The sequence below is a fragment of the Chelonia mydas genome, chromosome 8 (genome assembly GCF_015237465.2).
Source record: "Chelonia mydas isolate rCheMyd1 chromosome 8, rCheMyd1.pri.v2, whole genome shotgun sequence".
Lineage (NCBI taxonomy): Eukaryota > Metazoa > Chordata > Testudines > Cheloniidae > Chelonia > Chelonia mydas.
Window position 1 is genome coordinate 73,566,258 of NC_057854.1, and position 26,830 is coordinate 73,593,087.

The following is a 26,830-nucleotide window of genomic DNA, read 5'->3' on the forward strand; positions in this document are numbered from 1 at the left end:
CTGCTGCCCCAGTTCAGTGGTAGGAAAGCCTGGCTCTTATACTAGAACCTCTGTAAAAAATTGTGCTGAAGTGATGCCAAAGCACAATACCCTCTAGCTCAGCCTGCACCCAGTGAGTATCGGAGCGTTCCCCACACAAAAGTAAAGCGCCCCAGCACAGAACAAACTACACGTGGTAGTGTGGGAACTGTGAGGTCTCCCCCAGAGGCACCAAAAGATGGAAGTTCTCTTTTTGCCCTTGAAGAAGGGGAACAAAGTTAGAGAGAGCAGACTTCATGCCCTCACAGTGCGGGGAAGAAGAGTTGATTCTATTTCCCAAGAGCCAGAAGGGAGAAGTAAAAAAACCATGGAGACTTATTTATTCAGAACCATTGTGGTTGGCACTAGTGGCAGCTATAGTGTACTCTGATAAATAGCCTTCTTGGAGCCCAAGAGCTATTTACACTTCATTAGAAGCTCAAATGTTTCCACTAAACAGCGCTGAAGAGTGTGCCTAAAAATAACCTCCCAAAACAAAACAAAAAAATCACACCACTAAGCTAACAGGAAATGTAAAAACATTTCAAAGTGAGAGCTACTGAAGCTGATAAAAAGTCATTCATAGTACTTTGCACGTTCATAGCACCTTCAATCTCACAGCACAGCTGTAGGGTAGGCAAACTGTGTACTATTTACAGAGGAGTAAACTGAGGCATGGAATGGGTAAGTGGCTTGCTTAAGCCATCCTCTGAAGTGATGGCAAGTGCAGAATAAACACTGTATTAAAGCACGCTGTAATATCTCCAGGACAGGGACGGTTATCCTATATTTGTACAGTGCTTAGCTCCCAGAGGCTCTAGGTGTGCAACTGTAACACAAACAGTATTTACATGCTGTCTTTCCCCTTATCTTCCAGACACGGAGAGGATGGGGAGAGAGGATCATTGCTGGAGTCCTTATGCTCCAGTCCTTTGGAAGGTAAACATTAGAAGAGTCCAGCAGCTTCCTGGGGATTTGAGCTAGACTCCCGTGATAGTGAGATGTCAAAACATGGAAGCCTCCTGGAGATTTGTTACTAGCTTTTCCTATGAAGAGAAAGCACCTTCAGTAAGCCCTACTGAGCCCTCACACAAGTAAGTGTCACCATGACACACTGTTCTGTTCTCAAGACACTAGAGTGTCATATGGTAACTGTGTACCTTCTAGGTGTGGTCACCGTAGCCCTTAAAAGTTACTTCTGCTTGTGATAAAGGAAAACTAGTTATAGTTTTTTGGCTGGGCCAACCTGAGTGGTGCTGCTACCCCATGTCCAAGACATAATGCCACTCACTCAGATTAGGAGGGGGAAGAGGAAGATTGCGGTGGTATTGTGTGCGTGTAAATCTATGCCCTTCGCTTTAAATGAGGCTCCGCAGCCCCGGTTCATGCCAACTTTTACATATTACCCAATTAGAGGATTTTATGTTTATCTTTTCATAAGGTCTCATCGCTCATCAACATTCTTTGTAAAGTGTTGGTAGCTGATAAGAACTCCTTGCTACAAGCTGTTGCAACTTCTATCCAAATCAGAATTTGGCTTCAAACACTCTAGTCTTTAAAAGGTATTTTTCCATTGTGCACTTCAAACAGTTTATATTTTGGCCCAGCACATCGCTCTCTTCTCAACCTCAAAATCAACTATTTGGTAACTAAGCTGAATATGAGTTCCCATGTAGTGACAGAAGTATGTAGTAGACAGTTGAGTACTTAGGCACCAAGTAGCTTTCTAGGAAAAATGTTTCACAGGCTTATTGTTAAGGAAGACATATCCCTGCCTATCTCTTGAGTATCATGAAGGAACTACTGAGCAATAACTAATCAAATGTATGGTTCCCTTTAGGAGCCTAGTTACAGTCACAAAACAAAGGAATAAACTCTGCTTGCAAACTGAGTTACTGTACATCAATCCTAACAATGAATACTGCTTGTAGTGTTTAAACTAATTAACCTATTTAACATTTTTATACCAATCTTAACATTTTTATTACTGACCTTGCCACAAGAAGTGGGAGTGTACTAATATAATTTGCAGGTGACACAAAACTGGGAGGTAGTGTCAACAGGGAAGAGTGGAATATCATACAAGATGATCTGGATGACCTTGTAAACAGCAATAATAGAAATGGGATAAAATTTAATAGCGCAAAGTCATGCACTTAGGAACTAAACAACAAGAATTTTTGCTATAAACTGGGGACATATCAGTTGGATGTGACAGAGGAGGAGACAGACCTGGGTGTATTTGTTGACCACAGGATGCCTATGAGCCACCAATATGAGGCGGCTGTGAAAAAGGCTAATGCAGTCCTGGGATGCATTCAGGTGAGTTATTTCCAGTAGAGACAGGGAAGTGTTAGGATCATTATACAAAGTACTGTTGAAACCTTACCTAGAATACTGCGTGCAATTCTGGGCTACCATGTTTAAGAAAGATGAATTCAAACTGGCACAGATGCTAAGACGGTCTATTCAGATGATCTGAGGAATGGAAAACCTACCTTATGAGAGGCGACTCAAGGAGCTTGGCTTGTTTAGCCTAACCAAAATAAGGCTGATACGACTGCTCTCTATAAATACATCAGAGGGATAAATAGCCCAGAGGGAAAGGAGTTACTTAGTGCTAATGTGGACACAAGAACAATGGATATAACTGGCCATCCATAAGTTTAGGCTTGACATTATAGGAAGGTTTTTAACCATTGGAGGAGTGAAGTTCTGGAACAGCCTTCCAAGGGGAGCAATGGGGGCAAAAAACATAGCTGGCTTCAAGACTGAGCTTGATAAGGGGATGGTATGATGAAACTGCCTACAATGGCATGTAGCTGATCTGAGACTGCTAGCAGAAAATATCTCCAGTGGCTGATAATGGGTCACTAGATAGGGAGGGCTCTGAGTTACTACAGGGAATTCTTTCCTAGGTGGCTGACTGGTGGGTCTTGCCCACATGCTCAGGGTCTAACTGACTGCCATGTTTGGGGCTGAAAGGAATTTCCTCCCAGGTCAGATTGGCAGAGACCCTGGGATTTTTTTGCCGCCTTCTGCAGCATGGGGCATGGGTCATGTGCAGGTTTAAACTAGTGTAAATGGTGGATTCTCTGTAACTTGGTCTTTAAATCATGATTTGAGGACTTCAATAACTCAGCCAGAGGTTAGGGGTCTATTTCTGTGGCCTGCAACGTGCAGGGGGTCAGACTAGATGATCATGATGGTGGTCCCTTCTAACCTTAAATTCTAGGAGTCTGAGTCTCATGCTGACATTTTCAGTTTACTTCAAATGCCATTTAGTGAATTGCAATTTTTTGGATTTGTCAAAATACAATTAAGATTGTGAATTCAGCAATGGACTGTAAGTAAAGAATAGCACAATACACCATCTTATGACAACACTAAGAATTACAAGTAGTTTGGTTTCAAAGCATGTTTATTAATCGGCTTAACACTGTGAGCATGTCATGATGTTCTTCGTCTAAAAAGCTAAATAGTGCAGCAATCACCAAAATTTTTTTAATAACTATTGAAATAAAGCTCAAACGAAGTCTTTTTAATTATTCAAAAATAAACCAGGAATTATTTCTTGCAAGCCAAACTATGAACAGTTTTAAATTCTCAAATGTTACAAAAATTCAAACTCAAATCCATCTTCATAAGTAGCAAAAATAGATACACACGCCGCCTCGGGGGGGAGAGGGAGCCGGGCTGTGGACCAGAAATCTTTGCTGCTCTTCTCAGCATTCTCCTGGAGAATGCTGCTCAATGCAGGGAAACAGCAGAAAAGATGCCAGTAATGGTACCCTGCCTGCCATGAGACTGGTACATGCGCCGTCGTCTTTCTTTCTTTCCCCTAATCTTGTGGGCACAGTTTGCCTTAAGATTTAGCAATGAAACAAAAAATGGTGATCCTTACTACTTTTTCTCAGGCAATTTTCAGAGTATACAAACTTATTTTAGCTTCATCCATACCTTAAACAAATGCTGTGCTACTTAGCTTGTCCAAAAAGATTTCAGAACACTTTCATAAGAAACAGACGTGAAAGTACAGGATGCAAAGTAAAATGCTTATTCAACTCTCAAAAGAAAAAAAATATTGTTCACTATAGCAATACTTCAGGTGCAAAAAACGAGGTTTGAGATCCTCATCATTCTGTGGGTAACAAAGAAAAAATTGATCAGTAACTTTAAAAGTACAAGTGTATCAGCTAATAAGTGTGACCAATACTAGTTCTAAAAATAAAAAACTTACTCCTCCCCCCCACCATTCAGAAAGTAAAATTAACCTAATTAATAAGCAAAAATGGAGGTTTCTAACAAACATAAAATCTAAACTTTTGAAGAGTTAAATTTTAATAAGGTAACTGGCTATAACCATCCAATCTGAATAAAAATCAAACCAAATAAGATTCAAATGCTGTACCCATAAACCAGAGATTGTTTTATAATTGCTAACAATTTAAGTAAAACTGAAAATTACTATATATTGTGACAAAATTACAAAATTATTTTAGCATTTACTAAGTCACACTAATTTTCTGTACTGTACATATTCTTCCCTTTTGAAAACACCTTACCCATCTTCTGACTTTACTGATACTATCTATAGTCACAGTATTTGCTTTTAAGAAATTCATTTGGTTTGAAAAAATCTTATGCCAGGTACCATAGTTCTGAGACGACTGACCATTCAGGCATGCTGTCATGTCTAAATATTCTTGTTAAACTTTCAAGATCTTCTTTAGTGAAATGCAATTCTTCAAGTAACGTGGACAGGAACTGTGTATATACTGGACTCTGCTGAGAATTCGCGAAGACTGGAATAATCTGTGACAACCTGGAAGATGACATTGAATACAGAAGAGAGGACTTTAAATGTCTGAACAAGGCTGGTGTGCTTTATACAGAGCTATCAGCTATTAAACAATTGCCAGAGGAAAGATATTTCTAGGACATGCCCCATTTATAACATTACAAGTTATTGTTTTTAAGTTTACAATATAGCATATGAGTATTAAATTGTGAAATTTTATTAGCTTTTACCAAATCTCTATCAGTTTTAAATTAAATGAAAACAAGCAAGAGATTAGTTTCATATGCATCTAATCAACTACTAGTTGTTACATAACAGGAAACATCAAATTATGTGCTTTGAAGATTAAAGTTTTATGTAACTTTAAAAAACCCCAAGAATTTATAGTAAATTTTGTATTTTCACAAAAGTGATTGTTCATCTTGTACAAGTTATGCATTTGCTTGTACAAAAACAGTTGTAAAAGCTGTAGGAAATACTATTTTAGAGTAGCTGAAGAAAGTATTTTCAACTACAAATTACTAGCAAACCTTCTTTTTCACAAGTTCTACCTAGTCACGAAGGAGACACAGGCAGAGTTTCATATTATTTTCCTAGAGAACCCGGGTGTGTTTACTAATGAAAAACCTCTGTCTGTTTATTTAAAAAGGACTCTCTACAAAACAACTGAAAAAGCTTTTAGGTAGTAAATGCTCTTTTTTTAAAACCAAGATTTTTCCAAATAGTTGAAAACTTCCCACAGTGGCCTTTCAGATTATTATTTAATTTAACTTCACCCACTGCCACTGGGCACATGAAATATGAATAAAATAACACTCAGAAGCTGCAGATCAATGCAGGTAGGTGAGTAATCAGAGCACTGCATTTCCTCAGTAGGACATCTGTTCCTATGAAGCAGTCTCTGATAACTTTCTTATACAGTGGGCTGTGTACATTTATTTTATTTTAAGAACCTCTGTGTTCTTGTTGGCCAGAAAAAGATTTTGACAGAGGACATAACTAGATTCTGAGAAGCTGTTAATCAGGGTTCTTCAATTTTACATACTGTATTACATAATATGTAATAAGAAACTCTCTACTTGCAGTCCTGCCTTCTTTCATAACAAAAAACAGTATGGATTTTAAGAAGTGAACACTGTAGCAAAATAAATTGGAACAGCTGCAAAGATTTAAAAAAAACAAAACCCATACGGAGCACAATACTGTAATTGGATCAAATAATAAATCTGGCTTCAGTGATCCACACATTTCATCTTTAAAGCAAATTTAAAAAGACCAGTTGGCCTTTTTAAGTACCTAATCATTTGTATAAAAATGAACACTTTTCCTGTAGTGCTTTTTAAAATTCTGCTGTTTGCAAACAAAATTTTGCAGAGACTCTTCCATTAGACCCTGATTCTTCAAGCTGGTGAGCAAAGCAGAGCCCCCTCACTTCCTTGTTCTGAAAACTTTGTTTTCCCAAAGGACATTAAAAAAGAAAACATACAACCATTCCAGTTAATTTTCATAATACTGAATTTCTTTATATTTGTTCCCAGGCTGAAACATCAGTAGCACCAAAGCCAGACCTATTTTTCGTGAGATGAGGGCATTTCGCAACTAACAGGATCAAATGCTTAACTGAAGGCTAGAAGATGCTGACATTTAAAAAAAATAATACCAGAAATACTGAAGTTTGTTGGGGCTACTGAATATCCCTAGAAGGATTTTTAGTACTCATCTGAAGTGAATAATGCACAGACATGCACTATTGTCCATATTTATTTGCAGCACAGACTAACACCATAAGTGGTAGCTAAGTATGCTCTGTACTGTGGACCCAAGATCGGTGCTGCTAATACGCATTCACAGTATCACAAGGGGCCATTACAATGTATATTGCAAGTCTGTATAAAAAAGCTTGTGTTAGTTTAAACACTATATCTTTTACCCTCCTATCAGTTTTAATGTTAGTGTTTACACAAAAGACTTGTGGTCAGTACTGTAAGGAAATTTCACATTATTGTGTTATCTGTATATAAAGGGTGAAACCTTCCCCTCCTTGCCATTAGTGGTTTCAGGTACATGCTGTTTCATGTAACGTATTCATCCAGGTAAACAGAAAATGTCAGTAACACTTTGTGGAAAGATTTATTTTTATTGTTTAGAAGACAACTTCTGAAAAATGCATTTAAACATCTCAATTTATATAGAGGGGAAAAAAGCAGATCACACAGCTTCCAACAAATTCAGCAGTTAAGGGGAATGTTACTTGTAGGTAATTACTCTGACATCAGACCCTCTGTGGAAACTGGAGATAGGACTAAATCTCCATTTTAAAAGAAATGCAAATTAAAACAAAAGGTGCCTTTAATTAAGCAAAAGAGTGGTAGGTAACACAAAGGATCCCACAAAACAAAGTAAACATTGTTTATTAATACAAAACAATCATTTAAAAAAGTTTTAAAAAAATCTTGATTTCCTGAAAGAACAGAAAAGTAGTAAAATGTTTATTTCTGTGATGTCTAACACAGTATGACATTTTGATTATTTTTCATTGCCTTTTGGAGTTTGAGATTAATTGAATACTTAAACTATTCAAAAATGGCAGCACTAAGAAATATGAGGTAAGCACACAACATGGAACAAAACTTAGCTGTGACATGTAAACACCATTCTTTCATAGGACAGCAATGGTTCACAACTTGACTTTACATTAGTGTTTTGACTGGTGCCAATAGTACTTGCTCTGTACAACGTAAAAATAGCACTAAGCAGTCATTTGTGTGATAACAATGGCTACCTTTTTTAAAAGACCAAGCAGAGGTATTCTGAGTATCTCAAAGACAGGAGTTGATGATCTGGAAGTATTTTTTGTAGTAAGAAGTGCTCAGTACGGGAGTAGAGGAAGTGCTGATAGAACAAGAATTAGAGTGATCAGACCTCAGAGTTAGGCTGGAGACAAGGATATCAGAGGAAAGGCCTGGAGATGCATTCTTCTTCTTCAAGCCATCCACTCTCAGGATTAAAGAGAATGTGTATGATAATTACCCACTGGCACCAGTTGTCACAATTTCCTGACCAGGGCCAGTAGGACTCCCTGTGACACTGCAAAATGCTACCTCTGCAATACTGCAGAATTACAGACTTTTTCATCTCAGGATTTTTTCTTGTGTTGTGCTCTAATTAAAGAGGGCTACAGCTTTCACTTTTAAAAAGTAAGAGACTTGTGCATATACTTTTAAACTATTTGTTATTTGCTAAAGACTCAACATGTTTATGCTATGAAACTAGCCTTCTGATTGGTGTATTCTCCTGAATCATACTGTCAGCGTCTTGCTACTGACAACAGTAGTTACTTATGTGCATTAGGGAAGAATACATTTTATAGAAATTCAGTACTGGATCAATATTTTGGCCACTTTTTGGCAAGAAGCAGCCAAACCTCTGAAACTTTTCAAATAAGCACTACTTAGAGATTTGGTCAAACAATTTCATCCAGCTATGTATAGGTTTCTAGTATTTTTGCATTAAATTCAAATTTGAAACTGTTTTTGGGCAGAGACAGTCTGACTCAGTGCAGCCTATTAAACATATTTATGAGCACATACAGAACATGATTAATTTCTCTGTTGGCAGACTGGGTCCTTTTGGCATTTAACAGCTGCCTCTGTTTTCTCCTCCTCCCGCCTTTAAAACAGTTATACAGAAGCTGTTTTTCTAACAATTAATGATATAAGGCTGCATCTTGCACTGTTGAAGACAATGGGAATTTTGCAACTGATTTCAATTGGATCAGGATTTTAGCCTGCACTGTGTAGTAATAAGTTTCACATTTCTAGTCCCCATTATTTCAAAGCTATTACCACTACATGGGGCTGCATTATAAGCAACATGTGTTATTCTTAGGATGCATTAAAGGCCATATATGCTATCCTCATACTGGCATGAAACTCTACTTGAATTAAATGGGAATTGCATGCAAGTACCTGAAAGCAGGATTTGGGCCCAATGTCCTAGTGTCACAGGAACACCAAACATCCACAGTTCTGAAGAAGCCATCAGCTCAATAATTCGAATGAACTGCATTGCTTCAATTCAGGGAGGCAGTGACATTCAAAGCTCCGTAAGTTCTAGCATATTTTAAAAGAACTGCAAACTGAACTGGAATTAAGGTACAAGGAAGCACCACTGCAGATAATGCAAACTGGTTGGTGTTTTATTTTTATTTATTTATTTTATTTTTTAAGTACAAATGACATGGCAGGGAAATCTTTAACATTCAGATTTAAGGTTGCTTACTTTCACATCTTGAAACATTACGACATGACACAGAATTGCTGGTGTGAACAAACAAGGCAGGTGAGGCAATATATTTTATTGGACCAACTTCTGTTGGAGAGAGAGGGAGAAGCTTCCAAGCCACACAGAGCTAAATCAGCCCTTGGAACTTCCTTAATTTTACTAATTTGTCACCAACAGTGGCCTTTTTTTAAAAAAAGAAGAGAATAGTGACTTGATCACAAGAGTACAACAGACACTGAATTAAGATATACTATACAATTTTTTTTTAAAGGGGCCAAAATTGTTTAGACTGTGCCTGAAGTTGGGCATCTAAAAGTGGTGTGATTTTCAGAGGTGCTGAACTAGTAGCTTCCCACTGAAGTCACTGGGAGCTGCAGACACTCAGCACCTTTGAAATCATGGCATTTTTGTTTAGATGCTTAAATGTGAATTTAGATGCCCAGCTGTACACACCTGTGCTTGTCAGCAGTTCATGTGAAAGGGTCAGCCTTAGTACTGTATGTAGATATAAGTGAACTCTCATGCTCATTTTATGGAAAAGCAGTGTCGTATAGACCAGATTTAGTGAAGCAGTGCAGTTTCCTACACACCCACTTATACCATATGGTAAACAGGTCTTTGTAAAGTTAAAAAAAAAAGGCTGAAAATGTCAAAGTACATCTTATGATAAAACCCTGTTAAGCTGGCTACTCCACATATGCTACATGTGAAAGAATAAGTGAATTTCTTGTTAAGACAAGTAACACCTCCACATTATTACCAAGTTATTAAATGACATCTGGTTAACATGAAATACGTTTCCATAATTTCAGCTCCCCTACTTTAAAACAAGCTTTCTATTTAATAGTTTTCTTACAGCAAGCTTTAACAAGTACATTTAGGAGGATGGCTATCTTTGTACAAGGGAAGCCCGTACAGAAATATTTTTGGAGTAAATTTCGTTAACTAATATCTTCTAGTACGCCAATGGCATGTCTACACTGCAATTAGACACCTGCGGCTAGTCCGTGCCAGCTGATTCAGGCTCACAGAACATGGGCTGCAGGGCTGTTTGATTGCAGTGTAGTCTTTTGAGCTTGGGCTGCCGCCTGAGCTCTAAGACCCTGCGAGGTGGCAAGGTCCCAGAGCTTGGGCTGCAGCCCGAGCCCGGAAGTCTACACTGCAATTAAACAGCCCCACAGCCTGAATCGTGTGAACCCGAGTCAGGTGGTATGGGCCAGCCATGGGTTTTTAATTGCAGTGCAGACATACCCCTAGTTCGCTCACAGAGGTACCTGTGTCACTGTCTGGGTCAAGACATATATGCAGAGAAAAGTGTAGGTCTTGAATAGCGTCTTCATGTGGTTACAGGATTACTTTAGAACATCTCCCATACAAGGATTGGGAGTAAAACCTTTTATAAACATTACTGAATTAAGCCCTCAAACACTCTCCCTCCTGGGAGAGCGTCAATACTATCCTCATTTTACAGAGATGGAAACTAAGGCCCAGAGACTAAGGCCAATATTTCCAAAAGTGACCAGTGATTTCGTCCAACTTGAGACATCTTTAAAAGGGCCCGATTTTCAGAAAGTTCTGAACAGCTTGTGCCCTCTGAAAGTCAGGCTCTGTTAAGGTATCTTAAATTGGGCATCCAAAATTACGTTACTGCTAAAAATTCAGGATTACATTAATTTACCCAAAAAGTCTGTGGCAGAAGCAGGAAAAGAAGTCAGATCTTAAGTCCTATTGCTACAGAATGTAATGGTCTGCTTTTACAACAAGTAAAAATGTAGGCAGCCAAGCTTTCTACAGGAAGTGGCTCCAAAAGCTTCATCAACATGCTCCATGATTAAGCCTGTGGATCTAAAAGATGATCATTTCACTCTTCATATTGTTCACCATGTTTGAAACGGAAACGAGTAATGCGAGAAACTTTATCACCCAGACAGGAGGAACTAGTGGGAGCACATCTCCTCCTAGATTGGTGTTATTAGGGAACAGGAAAGGATAAAAACAGTTTTTCCAAGTCCAGCGTTCAAAAATCACCAGTCATGACGAAATATCATGATGCTGGCTTAAAAATGAGATTCTAAGTAGTAATAAGTTTAGAGTTCTACTTATTTGCTTTCTGGCTATGAGCATTTAGAGTTCATATTTTCAAGCTGTTCTCCACAGCTATGAGGGCTAGAAACTTTTAAAAAATGTAAACTGAGAGTCTTAAAAAAAAAATAATCACAATTTGATTTCAAGAGTGGGGTCTTTACAACCACCACCAAATATCATGACACCACTGATAATAATTGGGAGAGTTAGCAACACTTGAAAGGTAGCACAATCTCCACACCTTGCAGCCAGGACCGAATGTGTGCTCAACGACTGCAGAGTTCTGCTATAGGGAAATCTACATTACTGATTGCTGTAAGCTAGAGAAAGGTGACAATGGACTTCCAACCTAGGTGCCATCCTTAGACCTGCTGAGGATCCCCTCCATCCCCCTCACCCTTTGGTAAGTGCAGAGATCTCCCTGTATTCCAGGCTAGGGGGAGAAGAGAAATGAAGATATCCATGACATTTAAAATATCCTCTTTTCTTCCTCTCTATTCTCTTCCCTCCTGGCCGCTATTTCTCACTTTTAGTTCCCCTCTTTGCTAATGAGGTCTTTTAAGGCATCTCTCTCCCCTCTCCAAAGGCTAGGTAAGTGGCCAATGCATTTACAAGCTCCAAATAAAGATATCTGCTTATGTAATGAATCATCCATGTTTTAAAGAAAGGACCTCAGATCATTTATTCAAACTTAATGGAAGGTCTGCAGGTCTTGTTAATTTTATGACTGATTAAAATGTTTACATTTCTTTCAGAACACAGTTTGAAGATCACAAAATGGAATATGTCAGATAAAATCTTATAGTCCTATAATCTCAGAAATATTTTTTGCGTTGTCACCTGTCAAATGTATCATTTTGGTTAACTCTAAATAAAACTACACATAAGCTTTAAATGCTCAAAATGAAATAAGACATGTGAGAGATCAGAAGAAATAATCAGCTACTCCAACTAAGTGTAGTTAACACTTAAAACTCAAGAATTCAGTCTGTAGCAGTACTGCAGCATATGGTCATTTCACACTGTCAAGCACTATGATTTAGGAGAAACAATGCTAAAAGTTTAATGAAATTTGATTGTGCAGAACACGCACACACACAGAGCGGCATTTATCTCTGCTTGTCAACCACAATATCATATAAAGAATTCAACAACCTTTTCTGAATAAAAGCCCCACTGTGTGCTGCTTACTGTTAATTGTATGTTCTCAGCTCAAGATCTTACATAAATAATTTCCTTGTCGACAGTTATGCTCCAGCACAGGGAACATGCCTGAAAGTTGCCTAGTTAAACTGCATGTTTCTGTATGAAAATTGACATCATGATGGCTGTTGGAAGCATCCCTAAGAGCACAGGTGAAAAGAGAACAGACCTTTACCCCAAGGCTCTGTCTCTCTAACTCAGTGGTTCCCAACTCTGGTCTACCGCTTATTCAGGGAAAGCCCCTGGCTGCAAGAAGCAGCGCGGGCTGAGGGATGTGCTGGCCGCCCTTCCTGTAGCCCCATGGCCTGCGCCGCTTCCTGCAGCCCCCATTGTCCTGGAGTGGCAAAATGCAGTCGGTGGGAGCCACGATCGGCCGAACCTGTGGACGTGGCAGGTAAACAAACCGGCCCGGCACACCAGGGGCTTTTCCTGAACAAGCGGTGGACCAGAGTTGAGAACCACTGCTCTAATAGGTATTATAATAAAGATAATTTGCCTTGTTTAATATTTAGAAACTGCCTCTTCCTTTGAGGCTCCATGCACCCCTCTGAGCCCACATATGGATGGGCGTCTGTGTAGGACTGGGGGAAGCTCTGGAGTCTCAGAAGGTTGGCTGGGGGCAGGGAAACCAGATGAGGTCTTCTAGATTCCTCCCTCACAAAACTCATTGGGGACATCATTAAAAATTAATAAAATCACAAGCCATATTAAGTTATGTCCTCTTCCCATCTACCTTATGAAGCTCCTCCACTTCCTCAGGGAGTTATGAAACAGTCACAGTTGTTAGTTCTTTAAAAAAAGAACAACCCCCACCCCAACAAAACACAAAAGTCCATATCCATTCCCACTCTCAACCTTGAAATAGGAGTGGCCAAGGGTATTACTGTGTTTGACACATAAATTGGCTAGTCAGAAAAGGATGAGGCTGCACTGCTCCTCTATAAGTTACTGTTGGGGTAATGGCAAGACAGCTTATTTAAATTTATAATTTTGTGACCTTCCTTGTTGTGAGAGCCATGAAGAATTAAATGTTCTGTCCATCAGCCCTTCTCTCCTTTATGCTTCCCTGACACACGCATCTCTACTTCTTCCCCGATTGGCTGGTTTAGCCCTCCTGAGCGGAGACCATCTTTGTCTACAAAAGTACATTTGTAGAATAGATATAAAATCAAAGCAGGGTTAGGTTAGGTGCCTAAAGCCACCTATGAGCTGTGGTGGCTTTCTTGCTCTTTTCAGTACTGTATGTAGCTGAATGCCTGAATATTTGAACACTTGTAAAATATTTAGATTGCTTTATGTACGTGAGTAGCTATTTACTTCACAAGTCAGTGACACTCACTACTGCATGTGCTACTGATCAAAGAAAAGTAATTAAGTAATTAATTAATTATACTGCATTTCCATTTGAAACTCCAGTTTGGAAGAGAATGATATCTTGGCAACTTCAAAACTGAATTAGGATGAAATTTAGAAAATATGGTATGAATCCAGGACAGCAATTTCTTGTGAAAAGTGGCATCTTTTAAAAAAATTACAGCACATCAAAAAAGCAGACTATTTCTACTCTTTCTGACGATTTTTGACAAGCTTTGGATCAATATTGGCTAACATTAAACAAATCTTCTCTTTTCCCTCCACCTTTCTGTAAACATTTATGGGCGAGATCTTCACCCCCACTCCAATTGTTTTACATCATATAAAAGGGCTGGAACTGCATAAAGGGGATCTAAAAGCCCTGTATCTAGCTGGGGGAGGATTCCCCTGAGGTAGGTAATCATAGGCCTGCCTCCTGAGGAACCCATTGCAAGCCCTAGCATAAGAGGCATGTGGGGGACAGGATTACAGATGGGGCCACAGTACTCAGCATTGCAGAGATTCTGGGTAGCAATACAGCCCACCGGGCAGCCCCAGTAGGCTGCTGTAAGTTAGCCATGTCCCCAAGGTTGTCTAAGTTACATTGGAGGCCACTCCAACCCCCAATACAACCCTGGATTTGGAGGGTACAAAAGGTGATTTAAAGCCTATTTAGCCCCCCTATCTCCTGCACTGCAAGGACTTTAGAGGTTCAGCAGAGAATCTCACCCTATTTAAACACAACACATTCAGATAATGGATTACCTTATTTTAAGTTTCAAATCATGTTCAGTGGCAACACAACCTAAGAAACTAGTTTGCATCATATGGAGTTTAAAAACCATCATATATAAATATGTAACACCCTATTCAATGAATGAATAGGTACAACTGTAAAGAGTTATATTCCTTTGCCACACAAGGACTTTTTTGCACTTTTAATAATTATTTATTTCAAACTAATAGGCGGTAAAGCAGTACTCTTACTTTAAGGCTTTGATAAATCTATTAATGCAATAAAACTATTATTATTCAGAACTTGACTAGATTAATCTTTTAGTGTACCAAGCCTGTATAAATAAAATCTTAGATTAAACTTTACTGATGTCAAAATCCAAAATAAATTTTAGGGTCTTCTTCATATCAGTAGTTTGTCCACAAATCAGCACAATGCGTCAGTTTCTACTTAGGAGAAATATGGGACTCAAATCAACCAACCCACTGAGTGTCACAGGTCAGCAATGAAGTTCATTGTGTTCAGGGAGAACAGTACATGGTAGCCCAAATAGCATCAGCCTGTACTACAACAGGAGTATAGCAAATGCCATCAGATCCTTACTGTCAGAACTTCAGTTTACTAGGGTCAGACCTTCTCAACACACACACACACACACACACACACACACACAATATTCACAATTTTTATATATTGCACAACTCCCTATTTGAAGGAGATTGAACCACATGCACCATGACATAACTGAGGGAGTTAAATAAAAATCGAAGCAGCATTGGTCATCTGAATTCTCCTCACAAAACATATTCAGATGGGACAAAACTAATTAAGTTGTTACCTTGCTTAACTTCAGGCAATAACGTACAGTAGATTATACTCCACTTGATCAGTGTGTGCTTGAGACAAATACTTTGTTAGGACATCTCCCAAGGAATGGCATGGACTGAAGCTTAACTTGCAACAGTATTAACAACAAAAAATTGCTGCTTAATGGAGACTCATTCAGCAATTGCCATGTTGCTGAGTGGTGTTCTGCCAGTTTGAAATTATGCGTTCTGGCCTAAGGGCAGATGTTGCTGAATACAGATTAAAAGAATTTAAAACTGAGTAAACATGAATTATAGAGTGAATAGCTTGTTCTTGAATTTTTATTCAATACAATATTTCAAGTCTTTCGGGTTAGTTTAAATATTGGCTGCTTCTCTTATATCAGATGTTCTCAATCAGGCTGCTCAGCTGCCCACTGGGACAATTCTACCATATATCCCAGAAGTTCACAAAATAGATTTTTTCTTTAATAGATAGTTTATTTTAACATGGTACTGAAAGCTGGTAGGCACAGGCATGGAGTAAGGTTAGATACAATTCACTCTAATGATAAAGGTTGACAGGTAGGAAGTATAATCTAATGTGTGATATTTAAATAATTACACAATCATTCTGTGTTACAGACAACTACACATGCTCGTAAGTATTAAATGATTATTACTACTTGTACCCCCATCTTATATTTAGCTGTTATGCTCATGGGTAAGATTTAAAATATTCTATGCTTATAACTTAAATTCAAGTTTATAAAGCAAGCTCAACAAAACATACTAAAAAACCTTGTTAAAAGCAAGAGGTTGCCTCTAGAGTGAAGATTTTCCATTAGAACACATTAATATTTGATGGATGATCTTGAATTGAAAACATCTAACTTACAAACATCAACATGCAGAAGTGTTTAAAGAGACCTCCAGAATTAAATTTTTGATGTTATAAAATGCTACTAGTTAAATAATTTGATGAGAACTAATGTTATTTGCAACTATGGACTTAAAATGTCCCATAATTAAAGCCTTTATCCTATTAGGTTAGATTATGACAGGGGGAAAGGGAGTATTTCAAAGCTCTTTTCTTTAATCCCAAAAATTAATTTTTATAATAGGGAAAAGAGACACTAGCATTTACTTGGGTGAATGAAAAGAACAAATTACCCAACGTTTTATGTTTACTGACCTGTTTACAGAATCCAATATAGTTGCCTTACATATTATTTTAACCCTTTGATGGCAACAGAAGCTTACTTATTCGTATTTTTAATTTTTTTGTCCACTACACTTAAATTAAGGCTATAAAACTGATTCAAAACCAATGGCCTGAATGCTAACAATTGCAGGAGGTGGGATTCATTAACATCTTATCTTTGTTCACTGCTCCCACTACTGTCAGTTTCTTCACCTGCAGCCCCCAGAAATCGCTGACTTGCTCAAGTAAATGTTTTGCTTATATATATTCTTCCTTAAAAATAAAAACCCCTTTATTGTCACTTTTTATTTCTTAAGTGCCCACACATCAACAGACAGGGTAAAATCCTTTGCCGCTGAATTCAAGGGGGCCAGATTTTCACCTATAGTGCAGATAAACGGAAAAGACTTTAGTTAAAGGTAAAAGGAAAACCACAGACAATTTAATGCAATAATCAGTATATATAATCTGGTCTGCTCAACAATACACTTGATACTCTCAGTAATAGAAGAGTTTAATATAAACTGAAAAAGCAATTGACTTTATCGGCCTTGTTCAGTCAGTAATCTGTATTCCAACCAGTGATTTTTAACTAATTTATCAATGGCTTACAAGAAAGCCTCCTGATACACTACACTATTTATGAGATGCCTTTAAAACTGGTTTAGTACAAAAGAGATGGTTGTATAGAAGAATGGTCCTGGGGTTAGCGTACAGAATTGGAGTTCTATTCTTAGCTGTGCAACAGACTTTCTGAGTTACCAGTCAGTGCTTCATTTCCCCATATGCAAAATAGCGACATTACTTTCCCCACAAGATTGTTTGGGAGGCTGAAGTGAATACCTGTGAAAATGCTTTTCCATAATTCTTTTAGCTGTATTATATATGACTATGTGTTAGGACAACATGGGTCTATAGTTACCTATAGCTGATTTAAAAAAAATTGGTAGATACTGATAGTAAGATTAACGTTTTTTACTAATAAAGAACGGAGCAGTAAGCATGAATAGCAGGATGTACTGACTACACCTGTCTTTTCTTTCTGCAAAGCTCCACTTTGTCAGCTGCCAGCTGTTACAGATAACAGCCAGCCAGATGATGTTGTATCAATGGAATATTATTCATCACAAAAAGAGTGCAGATCAGGGAGGGAGAAAAAAAACCTAGAACTTCCCTATACCATTAACTTCCTGAGAATGGCAACTAGTAGTCACTGAAGGAAAGTTAATAAAGGTCACAAAAAGAAGTTGGAGATTTTTATATTAATATGCAAAATGTGATACTATTTATCACTTTTCTTGCATTATTTATTCAATAAGGCTTTTGCAAACAAAGTGAAATATCAAATGTAAAAACACATGAAAGACTTGTTTTAGAACTGCACTGCAATTCCCAAAGACAAAAATATAGTGAGTCAAATTTCAGCCTCAATTACAACCATGCATTCTCATTCATATTGTGCACCATCGGTGTAAAGGAAGACAGAATTTGCAGTGTGTGTATCAGCATAAATAAAATTAAATGAACTGATGTGAAACTTGTTTGAAATATTAAATGAACAAGCATATGCTTGTTTCCACAGCATATACAACTCTGCCATACTGTAGAGTGATATGTTAAAATGCAATTCTCCTCTGAGAAGTAACTGTAAAAATGACATATGCTACTATATAACACCTCGGCTTCCTGTGTATTATCAGAGGGTTATCTACTATACTAACATTAATTTGTCTTTAGTCCAGAGACAGGGTCTGAATCTCTAGTCTTGTGTATAACATTCCCTCTGAATATTCTCCTTGCTATATATGTATAACCAATTCAGTTCCCACAGTAATTGTTCTAGAAAAAAAATGCAGATTTCAGAATATTCAGCAGATAACGGACAACAGGTCAAATCCTCCCATACTACTTGGCTGCTTCATGCTGATCCAGTGATGCACAGCAGCCGGGAAGCTAGCTTAACCAGGTAGCTGGGAATGTTCTTGTTTCACCATGGCCTGGCCCAGGGCACTGGGGGAATTAGAAGGCCTATGCTCTGTGATCCCCAGGTCTAACTGCAGTATTGCCAACCCCAACACGTTAAAAAAGTCATGAGACTGGATTAAATATTAGGTTTAAAAATAATTTTGGGGTTCTATTATTTGCCTGCTGGTTTTTGAGCCTTTAGGGCTCATGTTTTCAAACTTTTCGCTGCAACCCATGAGGGCTAGAAACTATTTTTTTTATTTAAAGTTACAATTCTCACCAAATCACATGACTCCAGAAGCTGTACCTTTAAGACACCAAATATTATCATGAAAGTCTCAAGAATTGGCAACACTGAGAATAACTTCTTGGACAGCCAGGTGCAAGACGGAGCAGCCATTACGTTGCTCTAACTCACACTGTAGACCAGACCAGTCTCCAGCCAGGCGCTAAGCTGAGGGAAGCATCAAGATGGCTCAAAGCCATCTTTACTTTCTTCTCCCAGGTCCTATGCCAAGCACAGCTCAGGTAGACCAGAGGATATGGTCCATTGTTTTGTATTAGAAACATAATATAGTCCTATATTAATCAGAACTAAATTAGGATACAACACCTAGATAACCCATTTGTTGTAATTAGTGGTGTAAATATGAATATTATATACCTCTCAACGTTTGTAATATTTCATGGCATTTAAAGCCATAACATTTATTTTGGGAGCTGTTCCAAAAGGTTTTCACTTGGCTGGTTTATAATTAAGTAATTTATTAGTTAAATCCCAGAAGAAATAAGGAATCAATGGAGGGGTGTGTAAAATAGTGTAAATCAACAAAAGATGTTTGGATGTGCCCCTCTCCTGTGACTATGGAGGAGCAGGATCAATGGCCTATGCAAGGGGTGGACAATTGGGTGTACTGTGTATAAGGTTTCAGAGTAACAGCCGTGTTAGTCTGTATTCGCAAAAAGAAAAGGAGTACTTGTGGCACCTTAGAGACTAACCAATTTATTTGAGCATAAGCTTTCGTGAGCTACAGCATCCGATGAAGTGAGCTGTAGCTCACGAAAGCTTATGCTCAAATAAATTGGTTAGTCTCTAAGGTGCCACAAGTACTCCTTTTCTTTTTGTGTATAAGGTGTTTTGCTGGGAATGTACATATGACTGGGGGCACAATTACACCAGCCCATAACCAAGTTAGTCTCTAAGGTGCCACTAGTACTCCTTTTCAAGTATCAATTTGTTTGCTATAAATAAAATTGCTTCCCAGAAATGTAGCCCCCCCCGATATGTATCACAAAGTCAGACCTAGTTTAAAGGATTCCATTTATTTGAAATCAGTCCCCTCTGCTAACCAGACCAGCAGATCAAAGATACTTCTCACTTCTTATACTCCACTGCTTTTTTCTCCTCCCTTGACTTTGGCCCTCCTTTTATTCCACCTCCCATTCTCAGATCAGCTCCTTATGAATCAAATGTCCTCCCACTCAACTCCTCCTTAAGTCCTATTTTTATGAATCTTTCTTACACTGATCCCCTCACTGATCATACCTTCCTGTTTTTTCATATTTCTCAACTTATGTTGGGTGGAGTTAGAACCTGATCCTGCAAACACTTACACATGTGACAGGTTTCAGAGTAGCAGCCGTGTTAGTCTGTATCCGCAAAAAGAAAAGGAGTACCTGTGGCACCTTAGAGACTAACAAATTTCTTTGAGCATAAGCTTTCGTGAGCTACAGCTCACTTCATCAGATGCATTCCATTTATTTGAGCATAAGCTTTCGTGAATGCATCCGAAATTATGAACGCTTATGCTCAAATAAATTTGTTGGTCTCTAAGGTGCCACAAGTACTCCTTTTCTTTTTTACACATGTGAGTTTGTCCCATAGTCACTGTGTCTACTCAGATACGTACAGTTAAGCACATGAGTAAGTCTTGGTAAGACTAGGGCCTTAGAATGGAAGCTTTTCAGAGCATGGACCTTGTAAATATTCTGTAAAATTACAATTCTCTGTAAAACAAAACACACATTCTACTTCAATGGGCAACAGATCTTCTCGATACTTAGATATATCCATGGTTTGCACATAAATCCAAGTATATTTTATAAATAAAATGAAAAACCTCTTTCATAAACAGCTATCAAAAATCAATGAATTTAGTAGTGAATAGTGAAAGTCTCTCCTTGCTACGGCTTGTCAGTACTCTCTGTGAAAGCTATGGAAAAATTCTAGTAAAGATTGATTCAGATATACAGTGTATTGCAGGTGGAAAAACTACAGTCCAATCCACCTTGGTAAATAACTCATCAATACTTTATAAACGTACCCACCTGTACTCAGTTACTATGGAAACTATTTACCATAAAATTGATCATAGTTTAGTTTTAGAACTTTCTAACACAATAATCTGATTATCTACTTTTCAGTCCAATATACAAACCAAACACTTGGAATAATGCAGCTGAGTAAAGAGACAAGCCAGGAATAGACTTGCTGCTACTAAATATGTCCAAACTTAAAAGAAGGATGTGAAAGATAAGCACATCAATATTTTTCTGATTAAACTTCACTGTTTGCAAAACCTCTGCTATTCCAGTCCTGGGCTTCTCAAAGGGTATTTTCTTTCAAAAAAATTCCCCTGCATTGCTAATGTTGTCACAGCTCCAATGGTGGTAGCAACAATGAGAGCATTAGTGCAGACAGTCGTCTGGGCAGCCACTGGCTTTTTATGAACTATTTTCCCTAACCCAACTCATAGTAGGCACACACATTTTGGCCTAAAAGTAGTACTATTTCTGTTTAAAAGTTATAGTCCCAGCTCTGCTGTTGACCGACTCTGTGACCTCAGGCAAGTGACTTCACTGCTCTATGCCTCAATTTCTCCATCTACAAAATGAGGAGATGCTACTAACTCTTGTTTGTAAAGCTACATAAAAGTAGGTATTGTTAGAGACCAGACTTGTGACAGAATACGAAAAATTATGAAGGCTGGCATTTGGTTGTATTTAACTTACGCCTGTCCCTCTAAAAACAGTCCCTCATAAACTACTTCCCAGAAACACCCAGTTTTGCTGTGAGTGACTTACATATGTCTCTGGCATCACCAGACAATCTTAAGATATTTATACCTTTTGTTTGTTTTTGGGAAGGACCGCAGAGAGTATGCATACTAAATGCATTTATTAAATGCAAAATACAGGCCCTAGACCTCCAAGCACTTAAGCACATGCATAAGTCTGCTCAGACTGTAGCCCCATTGCTCACGAGTAGTTCGATGGAAACCAAAGTGACATACATTCTGAAGTGCTTTGCAGGTTCAGGATATAATTGTCCACATATTGGTTAAGTGTGAAAGTATTGGTTCATTATGTCTTCTCCCTGTCCTGCTAAGGCAAATGTCTCCAATTCTTTCCCCCTATATTATTAAATAAGATTTTTCCTTCTGTTTTTACAGAAAATTAATGTGAAATGTTAGGGGTACTTAGTTATTGTAAAACAACATACTACATAAAACAACTGGTTACAGAAACAGCAACAGCCCAATATTTAAACAAAACAAACGTATGCAAATACTTGGGGATGGTGTTAGTTTCAGCTAAACAAAATATACCATACACTAATTTTAATTGCCTTCATCAAGATAATTCTGTAATCAACTACAATATACGGCTTGAAAATACAAAAAGATAAACTTTTCTCTATCCATTAAAAGTCAGCTTTAATTTTGCAGTAAATTCTGGATCCTTCTACTAATATGAGAGCTTCCCTCTCATCCTCAATTTGCTTGCTCTAATTGCATTCCTTCTGTCAATAAAAGCCACCCACTCTTCTGGATTCCCAACACACTAGAGTGGATCTTCTACATTTCTAATGTTTTAGCCTTATCCCAGTTGCCCAGAGACACAGTTTGTACACATCTTCTTGACAATGACATGTATCCCTTTTCTTCCCCAAAGAGGCAATGTTTTCTGCTTGTTTTCATGAATACAAATGATAAGCACATTTCAAAATGCACCACACACCATGTTACCTGATTTGCTTTCCCATTAATTTAACATTCTTCACTAGGAACATACCACTGTACTGGATCAGATCAGTGGTTCATCTAAACTATTAACATATCTCAAAAAGTAGACTGTATCAGATGAATGAGGTGAAGATAGCAAAACCCTCACAACAGACAATTCTGGAATAACTTACCAGTAGGTGAAGTCTGTTCCTGACTCCAGGAAATCAGTGGCTGACTTATGTCTTGAAACCTGAGGGTTTGTATTCTACCTGATGTAACAGTGGATGTTTTTATCAATGTACATATCTCATCCTTTTTCTAAATCTACTAATTTCTTAGCCTCTGATACCTTGAAGCAGCAACTTCCATAGCTAATTTTGAGATAGTGCCAAAAATAATATTTCCTTTTATCAGTTTTAAAGGTTGATTTTAAATTTCATCTGATGTTTCCTTGTTCCTGTATTACCAGAAAATAAATAGGAGCACCCAATTCACCTTCTCTATGGCATTCACTATTTTATATGCCTCTGTAAAAATTAAGCAGTACTAATCTTCTTTCTCCTCTCCACTGAAAGTCTTTTCAGACATCTAATTATTTCTATAGTTTACCTTTGGACAGTGAAGACTGACAATTATCCATCTTCGCACACTCATTAACCATTAAGTGTGTTTAGCTTATACCATCTCCAGGCACCATATCTGCTGGATGAATCTTAAGCTAAATTTTTTTCAAGGCCATAATTTTTTTTTAATTTTTTTAAATATGGCATTTTGCAGCTCTTTGTATTCAGAGACAAATGGATTCTTTCTCCTGTTAGTGTTGCCACACCAGTGTAGGGGACACTATTTGCTATATCAGATCTGCGATTCTCAATTGATGTTAAGACAGAGAGCAAACCAAAATCCCAAGGATTAAGTGTCAGCCTTTTAGATTTCCCCCAGAAGTAGGTACTAAGCTGGGGCTTTCTACACCACTGTGCACGCACAGAATTCATGTCCCCTGCAGATTTCTTTGCTTTCCTGCAGAAAAAATGACTTTCTGACAGGGAAGCAAAGGGAAGTTGCAGGAGCAGTCATGCACCACTCCCTAGCTGTGCAGGTACATCATTTCAGGCAGCCGGCAGAGAGGTAAATCACTGCAGGGCTTGGTACACCCCAGCCAGAGGCTTCTACCCTGAGCTGGGATCAGTGCTAGTCCCAGCTGGGCTGGAGAGGACAGGACTTCCTCTCCACTGCAAGGAGTGCCTGGGGCTGTCTTAAACCCAGCTCCACAACCTCCCCCAGCTGCAGGAAGCCCAGCACCCTCCCCTGCTTCCTGCCCCTGTCACTCCTCATCTGCCGGGGGAGAGGTCACTGTATGGGGAGCTGCTCCCCCATCCACCCAACCCCTGTGCATCTGGACCTCCCATACCCAGACACCCCGGCCAAGCCTCACCCCGTACACCCAGAACCCCCTAGTCCTCCATACCTGTACCTCAACCCCTGCATCTGGAGCCTCCTTCACACAGACTTCCTGCCTCCGGACCCCCACCCTAACCCCTCCACCGACCACCCTCCACTGAGCTCCCAGCACTTAAACTCCCACCCTGAATAGCCCCATCCCCCCCGCACCACCGTGAGTCCCCACGTCCAGACCCCCATGCCACTGATCCCCAACTAGCTGCACCCAGACCCTCACCCCACCAAGCCTCACTTTCCCAGCACCCAGGCTCCCCTGCCGAACCCCCCGACACCGACACTGCTGAGGTCAAACCACCTTCACCTGGAAGCCCCTGCAGAGTCCCACTGCCCCTGCACCTGGATGAGCCCCTGTGCATCCAGCTCCCACCACACTAGACCCCCCATTGAGCTGCCTGCACCCAGATTGTCCCACACAGAATCCTCTCACCCCACACCTGGATCCCCCCACACTGAGTCCCTCCACACTTGAATCCTGCCTGGTTGAACCAGCCTACCCCCACCTGGGGTGCCTGGTGTAGAGGGGCAGAGCCCCAGGGTGTTTCTGGGGCAGGCCCAGGACTTGAGGCTGCAGTCTCGCCAATGAGTTTGTGTCCCAGGAGTGGGGGAGCTGCAGAATTATCATCCATCTTCATGCAGCCAGTGGCCTGTGCTCCCCACTGCTATGCTGGAGCCTCTGCATTTATTTATTGACAAATAAAATTTGCAGAATTTTAAGATGTGTGTGCAGAATTTTTAATTTTTTGGCGCAGAATGCCCTCAGGAGTAAGTACCTGAGATCATACTGAGTTTTAGCTCCACCAGTAACAATTGAGAACCATAAGGACTGGCCTAGTAGTGCAGGTCTTCCAAAGTTATCTGGTATCTTAGGCCTTCTTTACACTCAAAAGTCGTACTGCTTTAACTATACCAGTATACAACCCCACTAGCGTCAACACAGCTATACCAGCGCAGCTTATTCCAGCTATCGAGGTTTAACTGAATCCTCTAAGGGTTGTACCAATACAACTATCTTGGTTTAAGAAAAAAAAAAAATCACACCCCTAACTGAAATAGTTATACAGGTATAATGTGTCTGTGCAGACCAGGCTTTCAGCAACCCTTCCGAATTCTCTCAAGCATAGCTTTCAGCCTTCTTCAGAAACAATGGGACAATTCAACACGGATTTACACCCTGTGAAATCTCACTCAAATCAGTGGAACTGCACAGGGTATGTCACCAATGAATTCGGACCATTCTTTAGAAAGTTTACTGAGATAAAATTAAAGCTTTGAATGTAAAAGATTGTGATAAAAGAAAAAGATACAAGTGTATTTGTCTAACAGATGGCTTATGTTTCATGATAAAAATGTTTGCATTTAATGTATAAAGATTACCTATTAATAAGGAAGCAGGTACATTTTCAAAGGGATGTTTCCATCACAAATAAAGCTAGTACTTTGTAATTCACTCTGTGATGATACATATTACAATTAGGTTTGCTCAGTGGGTGAACCCAAAGTAATTTCAATGCCAAGACTTTATGTCTAAATCCTGTTGCTAACAACTCCACTGAGCTACTAAATATACTGTACTACACGCAACATCATCATCATTTTGCTTTTCTTCAGAATCACGCAGACTACAGTCAACTTACTTCTTTCTTTACAAAGGCAGCAAAGACTTTTTGAGTCTTGTGGAAGCAAACTTTTTGATTTATTCTTGATTTATTTATTATGCATACTAATGTGTGTGTGGTGCAAGGAGAAGGAAAGTAAAACTAAAAAGTAAACACTCAAATGAATCAAATATATTTTCAATAATTAAAAGTTAAAGTTTCTGAACTATTAATGCCTATGTATTTTATAAGTAAGGCTGGATGGTTTTTCACCTGTGTGTCCAGGGTCCAACTGTGGCATGAGATTCAAAGTGATGTGAAGTGTGTTGACACAACTCTTTCTCCAATGGACAAAAGTCAACATGACAAAAGTACCTTCCATAATGTGTGTGCTGTCTGTAGGAGAGGGCCAGGGCTGGAGTTTGTGTGAAAATCAGAGCTGCATCTTATTCATACAAAGGGCAGAAATGAGGTGGTAGGGGAAGCACTATAGCTTCCTGGCTATATTTGTGGCTTGTGGATTCAAAATAAAAGGGTGCGTGTGGGGGGAAGCAGGGAATGAACTAAATAAAATGTAAGGTTCCATGAGGTTACTCCCTCCAGAAGGTCCAAAACAGGTGTTTATCAGTGGAAAAAATCCCAGTATTTCTATTGACTTGTGTATTTTCCTCCCATCTAGAATTCTTATCTTATTGGTATTTTGGGTTTTTTAGGGTAGGCATGGAGGAGGGCAAAGTAAAGGCCACTCACAGGACAAAGGAGTAGAAAACACTCCACTTCTTTGCGCACAATGCCCACACCCCTCAAAACTAAGGCTGATGGCACTTCTTACACTACCATACATATATAAACACAAACACACGGACTCTTCCCACATAACCTCACAGGTGGAAGACACCTGAAAGGGGGCCATGACCCCAGTCTCCTCCTACATTGGGCAGTAGATGTGGCAAGTATGCAAGACCAATGCTCATCCTATGCAACAAGGGACTCTGGGAAGCATTATATGTTGGTGCTCTCTATTAGTGAAGAGGCTAAAGACTATAATTTAGTTTTAAAGTAATGGTGAACTTTCTCACACTCAGCAAGGTGTGCAGGTAGTGACTGCACTAGGCAATTACAAAATTACTGTACCACATACATTTCCCTAGTAACTTCTGAATGGTGCTAGGAGGAAGTACAGTATCATGCAGTAAATACTAGGTTTATACTAATAAGCTGAATAAGCAGAATTGAGTATGCTTAGAAAATAAGTGCTAAAACTTGCTGTTTAGCAGAAAACTTAATTTGCATTTAACATTCATAGAATGAT

At 39.0% G+C, this 26,830-nt stretch overlaps 1 protein-coding gene across 7 annotated transcripts in view; it reads right to left on the reverse strand.

The window, feature by feature from the left end:
- Positions 1-3,421: 3,421 nt before the first annotated feature.
- Positions 3,422-26,830, reverse strand: part of RPAP2 (RNA polymerase II associated protein 2) — a 68,716-nt gene continuing 45,307 nt past the window's right edge. For 3 of the 7 annotated variants that reach the window (XM_037906456.2, XM_043521369.1, XM_037906453.2), the window contains 2 exons: positions 4,673-4,843; positions 3,422-4,159 (listed from right to left, as the gene is read on the reverse strand). In XM_037906456.2, the coding sequence (XP_037762384.1) occupies position 4,159; positions 4,673-4,843 (172 nt within the window). In that variant the 3' untranslated portion in view covers positions 3,422-4,158. Of the gene's footprint in view, positions 4,160-4,644; positions 4,844-15,781; positions 16,873-26,830 lie in introns of those variants that run through there. The other 4 variants (XM_043521370.1, XM_037906454.2, XM_043521368.1 and 1 more) reach the window with 3 other exon arrangements.